The 13,165-nt window shown below is 37.5% G+C and overlaps 1 protein-coding gene across 4 annotated transcripts; it reads right to left on the bottom strand.

Annotated features, from left to right (window-relative positions):
- Positions 1–1,725: 1,725 nt before the first annotated feature.
- LOC18432577 (Photosystem II reaction center PsbP family protein) lies at positions 1,726–12,884 on the bottom strand. Of its 4 annotated transcripts, none has more exons than XM_011624471.3 (10): positions 12,591–12,884; positions 12,376–12,488; positions 11,527–11,592; positions 10,268–10,348; positions 10,106–10,188; positions 9,932–10,007; positions 7,756–7,874; positions 2,398–2,442; positions 2,124–2,245; positions 1,726–2,012 (listed from the first exon to the last, which is right to left on the bottom strand). In XM_011624471.3, exons 1-9 carry the CDS (start codon positions 12,761–12,763, stop codon positions 2,219–2,221), a joined length of 783 nt encoding a protein of 260 aa, XP_011622773.1. In that variant the 5' UTR covers positions 12,764–12,884; the 3' UTR covers positions 1,726–2,012; positions 2,124–2,218. The 4 variants fall into 4 exon arrangements, with proteins under 4 accessions (XP_011622773.1, XP_020521937.1, XP_088719614.1 ...); XM_020666278.2 differs by having other exon boundaries at positions 7,473–7,874; positions 12,591–12,866; XM_088863488.1 differs by having other exon boundaries at positions 1,726–1,787; positions 12,591–12,866.
- Between the last annotated feature and the right edge of the window lie 281 nt (positions 12,885–13,165).

Below are 13,165 nucleotides of genomic sequence, written 5' to 3'. Positions count from 1 at the left end.
TATAGAATCGCCCATTGAATATGTCGAGTTGATTTAGGCAAGGTTTTTGGAATTAAAATAATTTTTGACTCGATTTGAACCGTTGGGTAAGCATATATGAATGCTGAGCCTGATTTCATTTGGTTGTAGCAGTTGGCGTCACAGTCGTTAACATCCTCAACCTGTACCATCGCATTCCATTACTCTTGAAAGGCCTCCTTATAAAATGGAAAACACCATGGGCCTTGTTCTATTTTACTTCTATGGAGTTGTTTCTGACTGTATATTGACATGCGCTTCTCGCAAACAGTTCAAACTAGAAGGCCTTTTCTAAGAAGGATAATTGTTGATATCAGTGTTTAAAAACCAGGCTTGGGAACCAAGTCGGTGTGGCGAATTGGCCCGGTAGACTTGGCCAATATTTTTTAAAAAATATATAGAGAAAAAGGTTCAAAAAATACACAAAAATTAAAACACCTATTTCATATTATATGGGTAAATCAAAATCAAAATCGAAATAATAAATTAGAATAAAAAAGGGGCAAGTAGGAATGATAATGATGGAAAAAAAGGGGCAAGTAGGAATGAGAATGATGGGAAAATGGCCAAAAAATAGCCAAAGCCAAAAATCTAACTTTGACATTTTTGGTTTTGATTCAAAAAATCATTTGACAAGATCTTTTGTAGAGCAATGCTATAGGAATATTTTGGGATGAATTTTGAACTAATTTGGTGTAATAATGAGGGACAAATTAGAGATTGTTTATTTTTGGGGGGAAAACACAAAATTTCAAATGTAAATCCTTTCGAAAAGGGTTTTGATCCAACAAATCATGATGTATATTTGTTAGAGGGATCTAAAAGGATTATTTTAAAATAAATTTCAGAAATTTCAGTGGAGAATCGAAGGAGAGATTGATAGAGAGGCATATTGGGGTTTGAGCTTCGAAAGGGTGAATTATTTTATTATAAAATCTTGCACTAAAATTAGTTTTTATCCCAAATTTTGTTTGTAAAAATGGAAGGACGCAAGGACTAGATTAGTGTGTGAAAAATTGGATAAAAAGGAGTTAAAAACACCATTTTAATGAAATAAAAAATAAACAGAAAGCCCTAAAAACTGAGTCTAAATGTTACCGGTTGCTACCAGTGCCGAATGACTCAAGCGGTTCGGAGTTGACTTGCCAACTTTTTTGACTATGGTTGATATGAAGCGAAACTAAGCTTCAAAAAATCAAATTATATACAATGCACCATTGCATTTCATACACAAGTCGTAAACAGCCCCAAGCTCTCAGATATAAAATCAAAATGTTGGGGTACGTTATTTTTTCGTATACTTATAAAATTCGTTATCAGGTGAGCAAGTTTCCATAATTGTCATGGTGGGAACGAGTCCCTCGTGTTATTTATACTACATATATTAAGCCGGCAGTAAAAGGGTTGAACAAGTTACAATAATAAAAGAGAAACCATATATTTAAAGAGAATGCAGGGCAAGTGCCCTAAATATAGTGAGTTTAGAGCAAATTGTGTAAGGTATATTTCTATTTTTAAACAAACAAATTCCATCTTTTTGAAACAGAGAGACTTTGCATATTAATGTCTATAAGTTCGCTTCACAGGTTCTGTCCCTTTTATAGAGTCAAATAGTAGCATCAACTTCACTCAGTGGGATAAATTACAGGAAGAAAGAGACAAGCTCCGAGTGAGTTATAGAACAAAGCAGTGCACGAGGAATGCTTCTGGAGGGTAAAAAGTACAGACGTATTGCTTTGTTTTAATTTGCAACCAATACAATCTTTTACCTGTGAAATCACCAGAAAGTCAAAGAAACCATGAAAATAATATATACCGTACAATTTTCAACAAGATATGTACCATAACATTGAATATGACTTTCAATTACAAAAAAAACAGCAACATTGGGATTCATCCCTCATGGCAAGGTGCAAAAGAATGGGTTTCAGCAATTCTCATGCTGGTTTTCAGTCAATGACTGCGGCAGCTTGGATATTGCTCTGGTAACGACTCTGCAATAATCGAGGGAAAAAAAACTGCTGAAACAGAAAACAGAATACTATAGGAAACTTTATCATGATGAATTCTCTCATACCAAAGATCTTCAAGCTTAAAGGCCTTACTCATGCTATATCCTTCACGATCAATTCTTTCATAACACAGGTTCGCGTTTAAGGCATTAGACCTGGTGTTACACTTCAAAATTCCCACAACATTCTCAGATTAACCTGAAAGAAGAAATAGCCTGGGGAACACTGACACTAATTAGTGAATGGCCTATATATTTGCTTAAATGGCACTAATTCCATGAATTCAAAATTTTATTTGCTTTTAGGTAGAAAATAATGCTAAAGAAGTGCTTAAAAGATCCAAAAAGAAATAGAATGCATGTTTTACCATCTGAATGTTGGATTTGTATTTATTTGAGTCTTCCTCTAAAAACTGCAAAACAAATATAAGATATTTAAGAATAGATTCTTGCTCAGCAATTGCATTCTATCCTTGGAAAGTAGTCAATGGCAATAAAAAATGCAAAAACAAAGCAAGAGTTTCACTAGAAAAGCTTTTGACTTGAGAAGCAATATGACAACTATGATAATCATTTATCTCCAAGACATATTATGCTATAAAGTATGAAAGCCAAGAAACTCAGACTAGGAATGTTTCACACTGACCGGACTGTTAAAAATATAATTTGTAACTCTCTAGAAGCCCACAATTTTTGAAACTGTACTACTAGAAGTTCACTTTTGTTTACCATTGTAATAGGCGAGCGGTCAAGGGTCGCTAAGCTATTTTTTGTTGAAAAAATTAGAGAAGGTAGGTGCAATAATTGAATAATTTTTTGTCAAAATTGGTGTGCAATTTTTAATTGAAAAAATTACTTGTGGTTGGTGAGTAAAATGCTTATAAGTAGGCATCAATGGAACCAACAGTAGGTGTGTAGAAAAACCCCAACGGGAGAGTAAAAGCCATTATAAAAAAGAAGAGTTTTTTGTTCTATTGGTCCAAATTATTGCAGTATAACACCTATCTTCTTCAACACTGTTTGAATATAATAACGATTTTTTTTTGTTTGCATAAAGCTTTATCTTCAATATCTCTACCATTCTCTGCCACTGGATCATCAAACGTTCATTTTAGTGTGTGTAAATTCCACTGTTCTTCCTGCCCAATGGTAGAGATATTGAAGAGGAAGATTTACTCAAACAAAAAAATTCAATATTGTATTCAAACAGTGTAGAAGACAGGTGTTATACAACAATAATATGGACCAAAGGAACAAAGCTCTCTCTTCTCCATCTTTACAATAGCTTCTACTCACTCTTTGGGTTTTTCTACACACCCACCATAGGTTCCATTGATACCTATTTATAGGCATTTTACTAAGCAACCACAAATAATTTTTTAAATTAAAAATTGAACAACAATTTTGACCAAAAACTATCCAACTACTGCACCTGCCTTATCTCTAATTTTTTCAACAAAAGTGACTCACCAGGCTGCCCACTTATTACAATAGCAAACAAAAGTGGGCTTCTAGAATTACAGTTTCAAGAATTGTGGGCTTCTAGAATTACAATTTCAAAAATTGTGGATTTCTAAATTACAGTATCAAAAAATTGTGGACTTCTAGAGAGTTACAAATTATACTTTTGAGATCCCCCCTTAATTTGTAACTCTCATAGTTTTTATGAATTTTTCTTAGTAACTCTCATCGTAACTCCCATGGCAGTAAATTGAATGAATGTCAAATTGTAAGCCAGTGAGTACTACACTAGTAGTAAATGAAAAACTGTCAAAATATGATGGTGCAAAAAAGGTTGATGCACAATTTATCAAAGCTTGGTTGGTTGCTCGATTTATTTGACAAACACAAGGCCAGCTATTGTGCATGCAATTAATATTTGTTCCAGGTTCATGAATGAACCAAGTAAACTATATTTTGCGGCAGCTAAAAAGATTTTGAGATACATCTAAGGAACAAAGAAACACGATATCAATTTTTGAAAATGATACTAATCTTACTGGATTTTCTGATAGTGATTGGGTGAATTCAATTGATGATCGGAAAAGCACTTATTACTATGTTTTCTACCTAAGGGACAAATGTGATATCGTGATCATCAAGGAAGCAAAATACATTTGCTCTATCATCAGCAAAAGTCGAATATATTTCAACAACAAGTGCAACATGTGAAACAATCTGGCTTAGAAGAATCTGACTAGACTTGAAACAGATGTAGAAGTCCCCCACAACAATTTTCTGCAACAATATGTCTACAATTGCAATGACAAGAAATCTAGTATTTTTATAGTTCAACAAGCATATACAAATTCAGCATCACTTTATCCGAGAGCTGACAAAAAAAAGAGAAATCGAGTCGAAATTCAGCAACACAAATGAGTAGCTAGCAGACATCTTCACCAAAGCGATTTCCACCGAAAATTTCATTCAATTCAGAAATACTATGAGAGTTACAAATTAAAAGGAGATGTTAAAAATATAATTTGTAATGCCACAAATTTTGAAACTATAATTCCAGAAGCCCACAAATTTGAAACTATAATTTTAGAAGCCCACAATTTTTTAAACTGTAATTCTAGAAGCCCACTTTTGTTTACTATTGTAATAATGGTGAGCCATTTTTGTTGGAAAAAATTAGAGATAAGGTTGGTGCAGTAATGGGATAGTTTTTAGTTAAAATTGTACACAGTTTTTAATTTTAAAAATTATTTGTGGTTGCTTAGTAAAATGTCTATAAATAAACATCAATGGAACCAACAGTGGGCATGTAGAAAAACCCCAATGGGTGAATAGAAGTTATTGCAAAAAAAAAGAGCAGAAAAGAGAACTTTGTTCCCTTGGTCCATATTATTACTGCATAACACATGTCTTTTGTACTGTTTGAATGCAATAGTGAAACTTTTTGTTTGAGTAAAGCTTCCTCTTCAATCTCTCAACCATTCTCTGTCATTCCCCCAACAAATTTTGGTATCAGAGCTAGAACTACAACCTAGCATGATAAAACTGCAAAGAACAAGGGAGCTTATTAAAAGTTGTATCCTAATTGAGTGTATTTAAATAACAATGAAACATACACACACTGAATGAGTGTTTGATGATCCAGATGGTAAAGAGGCAACAGTGCTTGCTCCATTCATTAAGGCCACCATCATTCAAATAGATGACTCTCCCTCACCATTGTGACATGCTGGATGATTTCTTAGGGATTCTGGCAGTCGTCCTTCTCAGGCAGCATGCCCTTCCTGCCCAGTGGCTGATTCCCGTGTCTCCAGTGGTTGTTGTCATGGCACAGTTGTTTAGAACTTCCGTCTTCTTTCATCCATAGAGCTGCTTCCTTGCTCCAGCTTTATTTTACAGCCTTCTCAGGAAACTAAGGGGAGACTAGGCGCTTTCTGCTTTCCCCAAAGTCGATGGAGATCTAACCCAACCTAAATAGGCCGATGCTCACTCGAGGAGGTTCAAGGGCCTTTGAAGATCAATGTTCGAGGGTCCATGCATTAGGAATATGAACCTCACGAGGGATTAATTCTTTCAGGAACCATTATTTCCCCCTCAATGTCTTCATCCATACATATCTCCTCAAATTGAACAACAATCCTAGGTATAGGGGTTTATGGCTCAGTATGTGGTTTTCCCAGTAATGCGAAGTTTACGGAGCCTTCTAGTATGTTAAAGGCATGCATTTTGGTTTAGACCTTGAGTACCTGATTTAGGTATTGTTCTATGACCGAGATGGTGAACTTAGGGGATATAAAGAAGCAGATCATGCCCTGGGCAAGAGAGGCTTTGAATGCTCCCTTTAGAGCTGCATCAAACTGGGTATGCCTGCTATCGAGTACACAGACAAGTATAGAAGTGCTTACGTTTTCTCTGGTCAAGGAGGTAACCACCACTTCTAGTCTCCCTATATAGCAGAATCTCATGCCCTTTTCCATAATTTGCCCTACCACCTTAGCTTTCTAGATTTCAGCAAAGAGATCGAGAAGGATTGCTATGAGTTTTAAGACACCTCAGAGACACCTTCATTGACTTCTACATTTGTCAATAGACTTGAACCGAAGGCTTGAAGCAAGCCTTCCAGTTTGTAGATGTCAGTGGTTTTAGCTTGCTGGTGTTGCTCTCAATGTGATTACTAAAAAGCTATATTTCTTGGAGGGACTCCTTTCTAGAGTACCCTGCCAGAAGGACCTAGACACACCAACTTCATCTGGGTCCGATCTGCACAGTGATGACTCTTCGAGAAGGAGGATAACGGAATAAAGTCTTACTTCTTGTCAGATGAATACAAACTCCCCAAATACCCCCTTAAAATGGGATATCCAAGGACAAGACAAATGTAGAACCTTAAACTTGCGCTGATACCAAGTGGAGCACAGAAAATAAAAGCCCTAAGGTGGTGTTGGATCAATCAAACAATTATTTTTAGCCTACTTGTTCCCCTTCTTCCGTTCTTTGAGCCTATGCCAATGGCGGTCCATGGTCCTGGCTACAATTTGGAGTATCTGGTTGGAAGGCAACAATCGGATATTTGATGGTCAAACATCTGCATAGAGAAAGTGGTCAATAAAATTGTTGCTAAAGTGATATTGTGGGCAAGGAACCATAAAGCTTTTTGGTTCTTCTCCACAGAGGACTTCCTACAAATTGTAAAGCAATGCTACAGTCTTAAGCTCATGAATACCCCATGATCAAGTCATTAGACCCCTTGAGTGCCAAGAGTTGTCAAATTGAACTTCGATGGTTGCTCCCTTGGCAACACCATCCAGGCAGGGATCAGGGGACTGTTCTGGAATAGTGTACCTCCAGTTTCACTCACTTTCTCAGGTCCTATTGGGACCGCAAACTCTGACATGGCTGAGGCACATGCCTTGCTAGAAGGCCTAAAGTTGTTTGATATCTGGCCCTCTCTCTTAGTCAAGGGGGTTTCCCAAAATGCCATCTCTTGCACCTCAAAAGCATCCCCATACCCTTGCGCTTGCAATTGACCTTCGATCAGATATTCACAATCACAGTTGCACAAGATGCATCCTTTAAATATTTTTGGAAAGAGGCCAATGCTGAATCAGGTTCATGGGCTAAGCAGGGTGCAGTGGGACTTCAGATGGCTATTCAGAAAATCCAGCTGGAGTTCCAATACCGACATCCCCTGTATATTTTCAATGATCTTATACAAAATTGTGATTGATCCATGTGTACCACGCTGAAACAAAACTTCTTGTGCCACTCTGTGCATGCATTTGTATGTGTGTGTGAGCAGAATGGAGGGGTATGGAACTCAGCTGTGGACCTCCATCTGGAGTCTATGAATGCCCAACTATAGTCCCACAGCACCCTGCGATTGCACAGCACCCTGTAACAAAACTTGGTGGGGTACTTTGTTAAAGAGAGAGAAAGAGAGAGGGGGAGTGAGATGTCTATAAGATGAAGGGGACAGATCACTCACAATTTTGTATGAGTATCATTGAATAGATACATGTAAATCCCTTCTCCCTCCCTCTCTCTCTCTACGTTTCTTCTCCCCCAACTCTCGATACACCTTCTCCCTTCTCATTGTAACCAGCAGGATCACTCCCAAATTTGTACAAACAACAGCATTTTGTAAGCTGTCATTTTCTTATTAACGCAATATAATTAACTATTCTGAAAAAGAAACATACACGGATCGATTGAACACAAGTTCTTGCAAACATGGGATCGAACACATTTCTAGATAAGTATGGGAGTACCTGTCCGGTTACAGTGTAAAGTCTGTTATACCAACCATTGAATCCCAGTCCAAGAACCGAGAATATGTGTCTACAACTCTCACCAGGATTTTGCAGTGAATATTCAATGTAATACAAGCCTGCAAAGTTAATTGTTATTGAAAAGTAAGGACCCTTATCTCCAAGTACATACAACAAACATTAATACATGTCATGAATAATCACTAGGTATAGAACATGCTATGATAAAGCAGGGGCTGGATACAAGGAGTTATAGACTTGATAGAAACTAACCTATGAACTGTTTTACTTTTATCAGTATCCATCGATCATCACTATTGTGCCCTAGATTGTGATTTAAGGTTTTTTGCACAGCCAAGGAGAAAGAGCAGTAAAGGAATGAATTGCTAAAATCACATGTCCTGATGTGTTGCATTTATATGATTGTGCATGGCCATTTACAAGAGGACACATGGGTCTCTGATTAGCAACAAAACCACAGATAAGCAATACACCAAAGGCATGATGACTAGATATACTCGTACACTCTTCCTCAAGTTGGTGCATGGATACGACACATGCACAACTTGTCAATGATGGTTTGAAGACAGTCTTGACCTTGTAAAGGCACTCAGCCAGCAGGTCCTCAATTTTCATGTGTACTAATTATTTTGGCAATCACCTTCTCACAAGTGAAATGATAATCCACTTCGACATTTTTGGTTCTGTCGGAAAAACTAGATGCTGGAATCATGGATGGCTCTAGCATTACTGAATTATATAGTTTTAGGATACCTCAATTCCACAACCATGTCACAAAGTAGCGCATGAAGCAAAATAAGCTCACAGGATGGCCTCTGCACTTGAGCTAACAATCACATTTTGCTTCTTGCTCTTCCAAGTGATCAGATTACTATCGAAGAATGTGCAATAACCTGTAGTGGCTCAACAATCAATTGGACACCGAACCTAGTTGGCATCAGACATTCCTTTAGCCATAAGCTGTGTTGATTAAAAGTTGACCTGAGATATAGCAGGATGCGTGTCACAGCCTCCACATGTGAAGTTAACATGAATTGGCTCACGTAAACTGAAGCATACATGATGTCCAACCTGGTGATAGTAGGACACCTGAGATGATCAACAAGAAGTTGACAAAGTCCAACTTCTTTAGGACGTATTACAAAAGTGTGATCAACTGGAGAAGATGGGTCAGCTAGAGGATCGATAGGCTTGATGGTTAACCTTCCAGTTACACTGTGAGACAAGAAACACCCTTGCTGATCAAGCAAACTTTAACAACACCCCCCCGAAAAGGGAAAATTATAAAAATACCCTCTATGAGATGAACTATTTAACATTGCACCCACATTGTTTGATTTAATTTCAAAATACCTACAAAGGTTGTGAAAGTTGACTGAGATCTGTTCTCTATTTAAGGATGTATCATTCAACGATGGCATGAATTAAAATTTCTCACTGGTCATTCCTTTTAGATGGCAATATTTGCGGACAAATGATCTTTTACCAATACACAGGGATTTCCCAAATGATTGTCCAAAAGCACTTGCATAGTTCACATGGGGTTGATCTTACAGCCTATTTAAGTGCTTTTTGATGTTCAGCATCCCAGAGCTAATTCATTATTGCTTGACACGGACGAAATACACCCGATCTCAATCCTCCCCTTCACAATTGGGTCACTGAATCTCAGGAGATACAACCGTTACCACTGGTTCTGGTTTTTGGAAAATTCTGCTCTTTGATTGGAAGGTATTGGAAAATCATATATTGCATTGATTAACTTAAAAAAAATAAAAAATTCTTTCTTAAGAACTCAATACAACACAAGATTATATTTACAAAGGTGTTTTTTTCTGGTTGAGATTACTTGGCCAGAACTTGGGGGGATTTTACTGAGTTTTGGAAAGATTCCCTTACATTCTCATTTTGCTTCAGCAAGGTAAGTATACCCGAGGCATCAATTTTTGCACGACTAGGGAAAATTAGGAAGAACTTCCCTAGGTTGGTGCATAGTTGAGTGGCTAAACAAGAGAGACAATAGATGGCCAGCTTTCTTTTGCTTTCTTTGTCTTTGATAATTGCAATCATGCAGAAGGTCATGTAAACTTTTGATATGTGAATGAAGTCATGAGAAACGAAAGTAAGAATTACAATATAAAAGAAGTTACAATACCATTTTTGGCTTTAGAATCTAAGAGCTTTGCAGCTACACCAGGAGGCCTTTGCCAGCTTCTATCTAAACCACCTATCTGTACAGCCATGTAGTAACTTATGACCAGCATTAAGTATGCAACATATAAAAATATGAATTTATTCACTATGGAACCACGAGAACGTAGTGACCCACCAGAGTCTCAGCAAATGCATCAACAGGGCCAAAAGATTCCAATCTTGTAAAATCTGGGCTAAGTCTCGTAATGACAATGCTTACTGTAGAAGCCGGAAAATAATATTTCAAATCCAAGGAATAAATTGTTCAAGAGGAAGGTACTGGGCATCTTGAGAATACCACTACAATCAGCTTTTTCCTCTGGATAAAAAGCAGTTATCAAACTGCTACCGTTGGGATCTCCTTCCCCCACTAACCAATCTGTATGATGCAGCAGCCTTCGGTTAATGAATATGATGCAGCAATAAAGACACATTGGGAACTTTGGAGGTGAATTAATTGAATAACAACTAGATCATTGTTCTAATTAGGAAGATGTACTTATTATGCTTTTCAAGAACGAACCAACAAATTCAATCCAATAAATTAGAAGAATGCGTCTTAGATCCATTTCAACCAGGGGTAGGGGAACCCTTCCCCACTTAACTTCCCAACTTATATATATCTGTGTGTGTGTATGTGTGTATGTATGCACGTGTGCGTGTGTGTGTCTGTGTTTGTGTGTCTATGTGTGCGTGCTTACGTGCGTGCATGTCTATCTGTTTCTGTATCTCATTTTGTGTGTGTGTCTATGTATCGTGTGTTTGTGTGTGTCTATGTATCGTGTGTTTGTTTGTGTGTCTATCGTGTCTCGTGTATTCATGTGTGTGTGTCAGTGTGTGTGTGTGTATCGTGTCTCGTGTATTCATGTGTGTGTGTCAATGTGTCTCTGTGTGTGTATGTGTATGTGTCAGTCTCATGCATGTGTGGGTCCGTACGTGCATGCGTTTGTGTGTATCGTGTGTGTGCGTGTGTGTATCTGTGTCTCATGTGTGTGCCTGTGTGTACAAATGTTCAATTTGGACCAGATATGCATGTGGGGACTAAATATGGATAATGATCTATGTAAGAAGCTGCTTATACCAGTAAAAAATAGTAGATGAATGCCATTAGTTTAACTTAACAAATCCACTTATAAGTCCAAAAATAGCAGTAACAAATAAAGTCATGATCTGAAACTAGAAACTAGTGTCTGATGCAAGATATTTGGCATTGAAAGATTTTATTTAATGCAGAGTGTGGATTCCAGTTTCTAATGAGTCCTTTTGCCAATGGAATGGAGTTCATTCACTTCCGAAACAGTCTAAAACTACCATCAACACCCTCCCTGTTTAGCAATAGAGATTTTTGAGCAGGAAATATTAATGCCCAGCCAAAAGGCAATATGAAAAGTGGTTATCATATATGATGCAGCCGTAATCTATCATTAAAACAAACCTTGGCCAATGAATGGCAATAGCTATTAAATAAAGATCAGAATGAGAAGGGAAGCAAATTAGCAACCTAGCATGCAAAGTTTCTTATTTGACACTTAATTTACCACAACAAAATGAACTCACCCTGAGGAACCGATAACTTGAACTTATTTTCCTCGTCAGTGTAATTTCTGTAATATACTGGGAGAACTACAAAAGCAGAAATGTATTGAGAAAAAAAGAAGAAAGAAGTTAGATATAGCATTGCATATTCTGGAGAAACATCATGAACATCCAGATCTATCATTCACACCTAATATCCCATTTAATACACGTAGAAATCGTTGAAGAAAGTGAAGTCCTTTTAAATTTAATTAGGAAGTACAGCCCTCCTCACATACAAGTACTTGATGACAAACTAGACTACGCTTCTGGGAATGTTCACAAATGACAGAAACGTTTTTAGGGTAACAATATGGGTAAAAGTAACAATGAATTCAGAAAGTAACAGAATGGCCCTAGACCTGAACAGAATGCCGATATGCTTCTGCCGTTCCTATATAACTTAGAAATAAGTCTTCCACTTGTCCGAAATGTTGACGATCGACTTGAATTCAGAGTTAGCCGAAGAATTTCTTTGGGGCAAATTTCTTATAGGAATGTTCTTCGATGAAGAAAGGTGTCCATGTGTGTTTAGTTTCGTATTATTAAGCGGAACCATTCGCACTAAAAAATTAAATTACTCTCAAAAGATTTAGATGAGTCTGTTTTTCTCTCCTTTTTACAAGAAAAACACTTGGGATCAATATCAGTAGTACATTTCAATTACCCTACAGGATGTCTATACTTCAAATTCTTCAACCATCCAGTTCAACCTTCCAAATCCCCTGCTATAATATAATCATCCTAAAAGCATCCAAGTAATACAAACTTTTTGCAACCATAAACTTTAGCACACAGAACAAGCAACAGCAAGAAGGAGAGAGAGAGTACCAGTGTCCTCCGCAGCTGCAACCAAAGGAAAGAAAGAAGGGGCAGAAAAAAAGTGGAGGGCGCCGAGCATAGCATGCCTCCTTGGATACTGCAATCCTTCCTTTGAGCAAATACTGTCGTCCAAATAAGCAGTAGAGGGAGAAAAGATCAGAAATTCGGAGAGAAAGGAAGAAAAGACATGAGTACGAGATAGAGAAAGAGAAGGAGCAAATTACAGGGGCAATCCCCGTTCATGCATTTCTGTGCTAATGTTGCAGAGTGTGGTGCGCTGAAGCGCCTTTGGAATGGGTTTGGAGATAAAGGCAGGAAGAGGAGCAGCAGCAGTGGGATTAGAAAAGTGAGAAGTTGGCGAAGGAAAGAAGCCAAGGCAAAATGAAGCACCAGCCATGAGTTGAACTTGCTGCTTGCTGAGTGTGTTGTGGATGTGGGAGAACGGATACGAAGCCAACACTGTCAAAGTCCTTTAAAATCCATCCCACAAATGGATTTTGGACCATCGGTCGAATATCTCGACAGAGAATTTGGAAAACGATGTGGGTTATGTGAGGCCTGAGCCTCATAGAAACTAGTACAGCCTCGCCTCAATACTTCGTTTAAAATTACCCTACCGGATGGAGCTCAAAAAATCCATCCTAAAAGGTTGTTTTGATGTTGAAAAACCCTCTGATTGATCATGTCAATATCGAGATGTATGAATATGAAAAGAATAAAAGATTTTGAGTCCGAAAAATAGTGTATCTTGCAACATTTTATTTGGACCGTCTATTTTCAAGATTGTTATATATCTATA

The sequence above is a fragment of the Amborella trichopoda genome, chromosome 3 (assembly GCF_054954075.1).
Source record: "Amborella trichopoda isolate Santa Cruz 75 chromosome 3, AtrichopodaSantaCruz75HAP2 v2.0, whole genome shotgun sequence".
Taxonomy (NCBI): domain Eukaryota; kingdom Viridiplantae; phylum Streptophyta; class Magnoliopsida; order Amborellales; family Amborellaceae; genus Amborella; species Amborella trichopoda.
The sequence above is the reverse complement of the archived record's forward strand: the minus strand, read 5'-3'. Positions and strand labels throughout refer to the sequence as shown.

What these genes read in the sequence shown, in the direction of transcription:
- LOC18432577 (XM_020666278.2), bottom strand. Translation starts at nt 12,763, where the DNA reads ATGGCTGGTGCTTCATTTTGCCTTGGCTTCTTTCCTTCGCCAACTTCT. An exon ending in TGCAGCTGCGGAGGACACTG is followed by an intron (nt 11,593 to 12,375) that starts GTACTCTCTCTC and finishes CTGCTTTTGTAG; the next exon opens with TTCTCCCAGTATATTACAGA. An exon ending in ATGCATTTGCTGAGACTCTG is followed by an intron (nt 10,008 to 10,105) that starts GTGGGTCACTAC and finishes ATGGCTGTACAG; the next exon opens with ATAGGTGGTTTAGATAGAAG.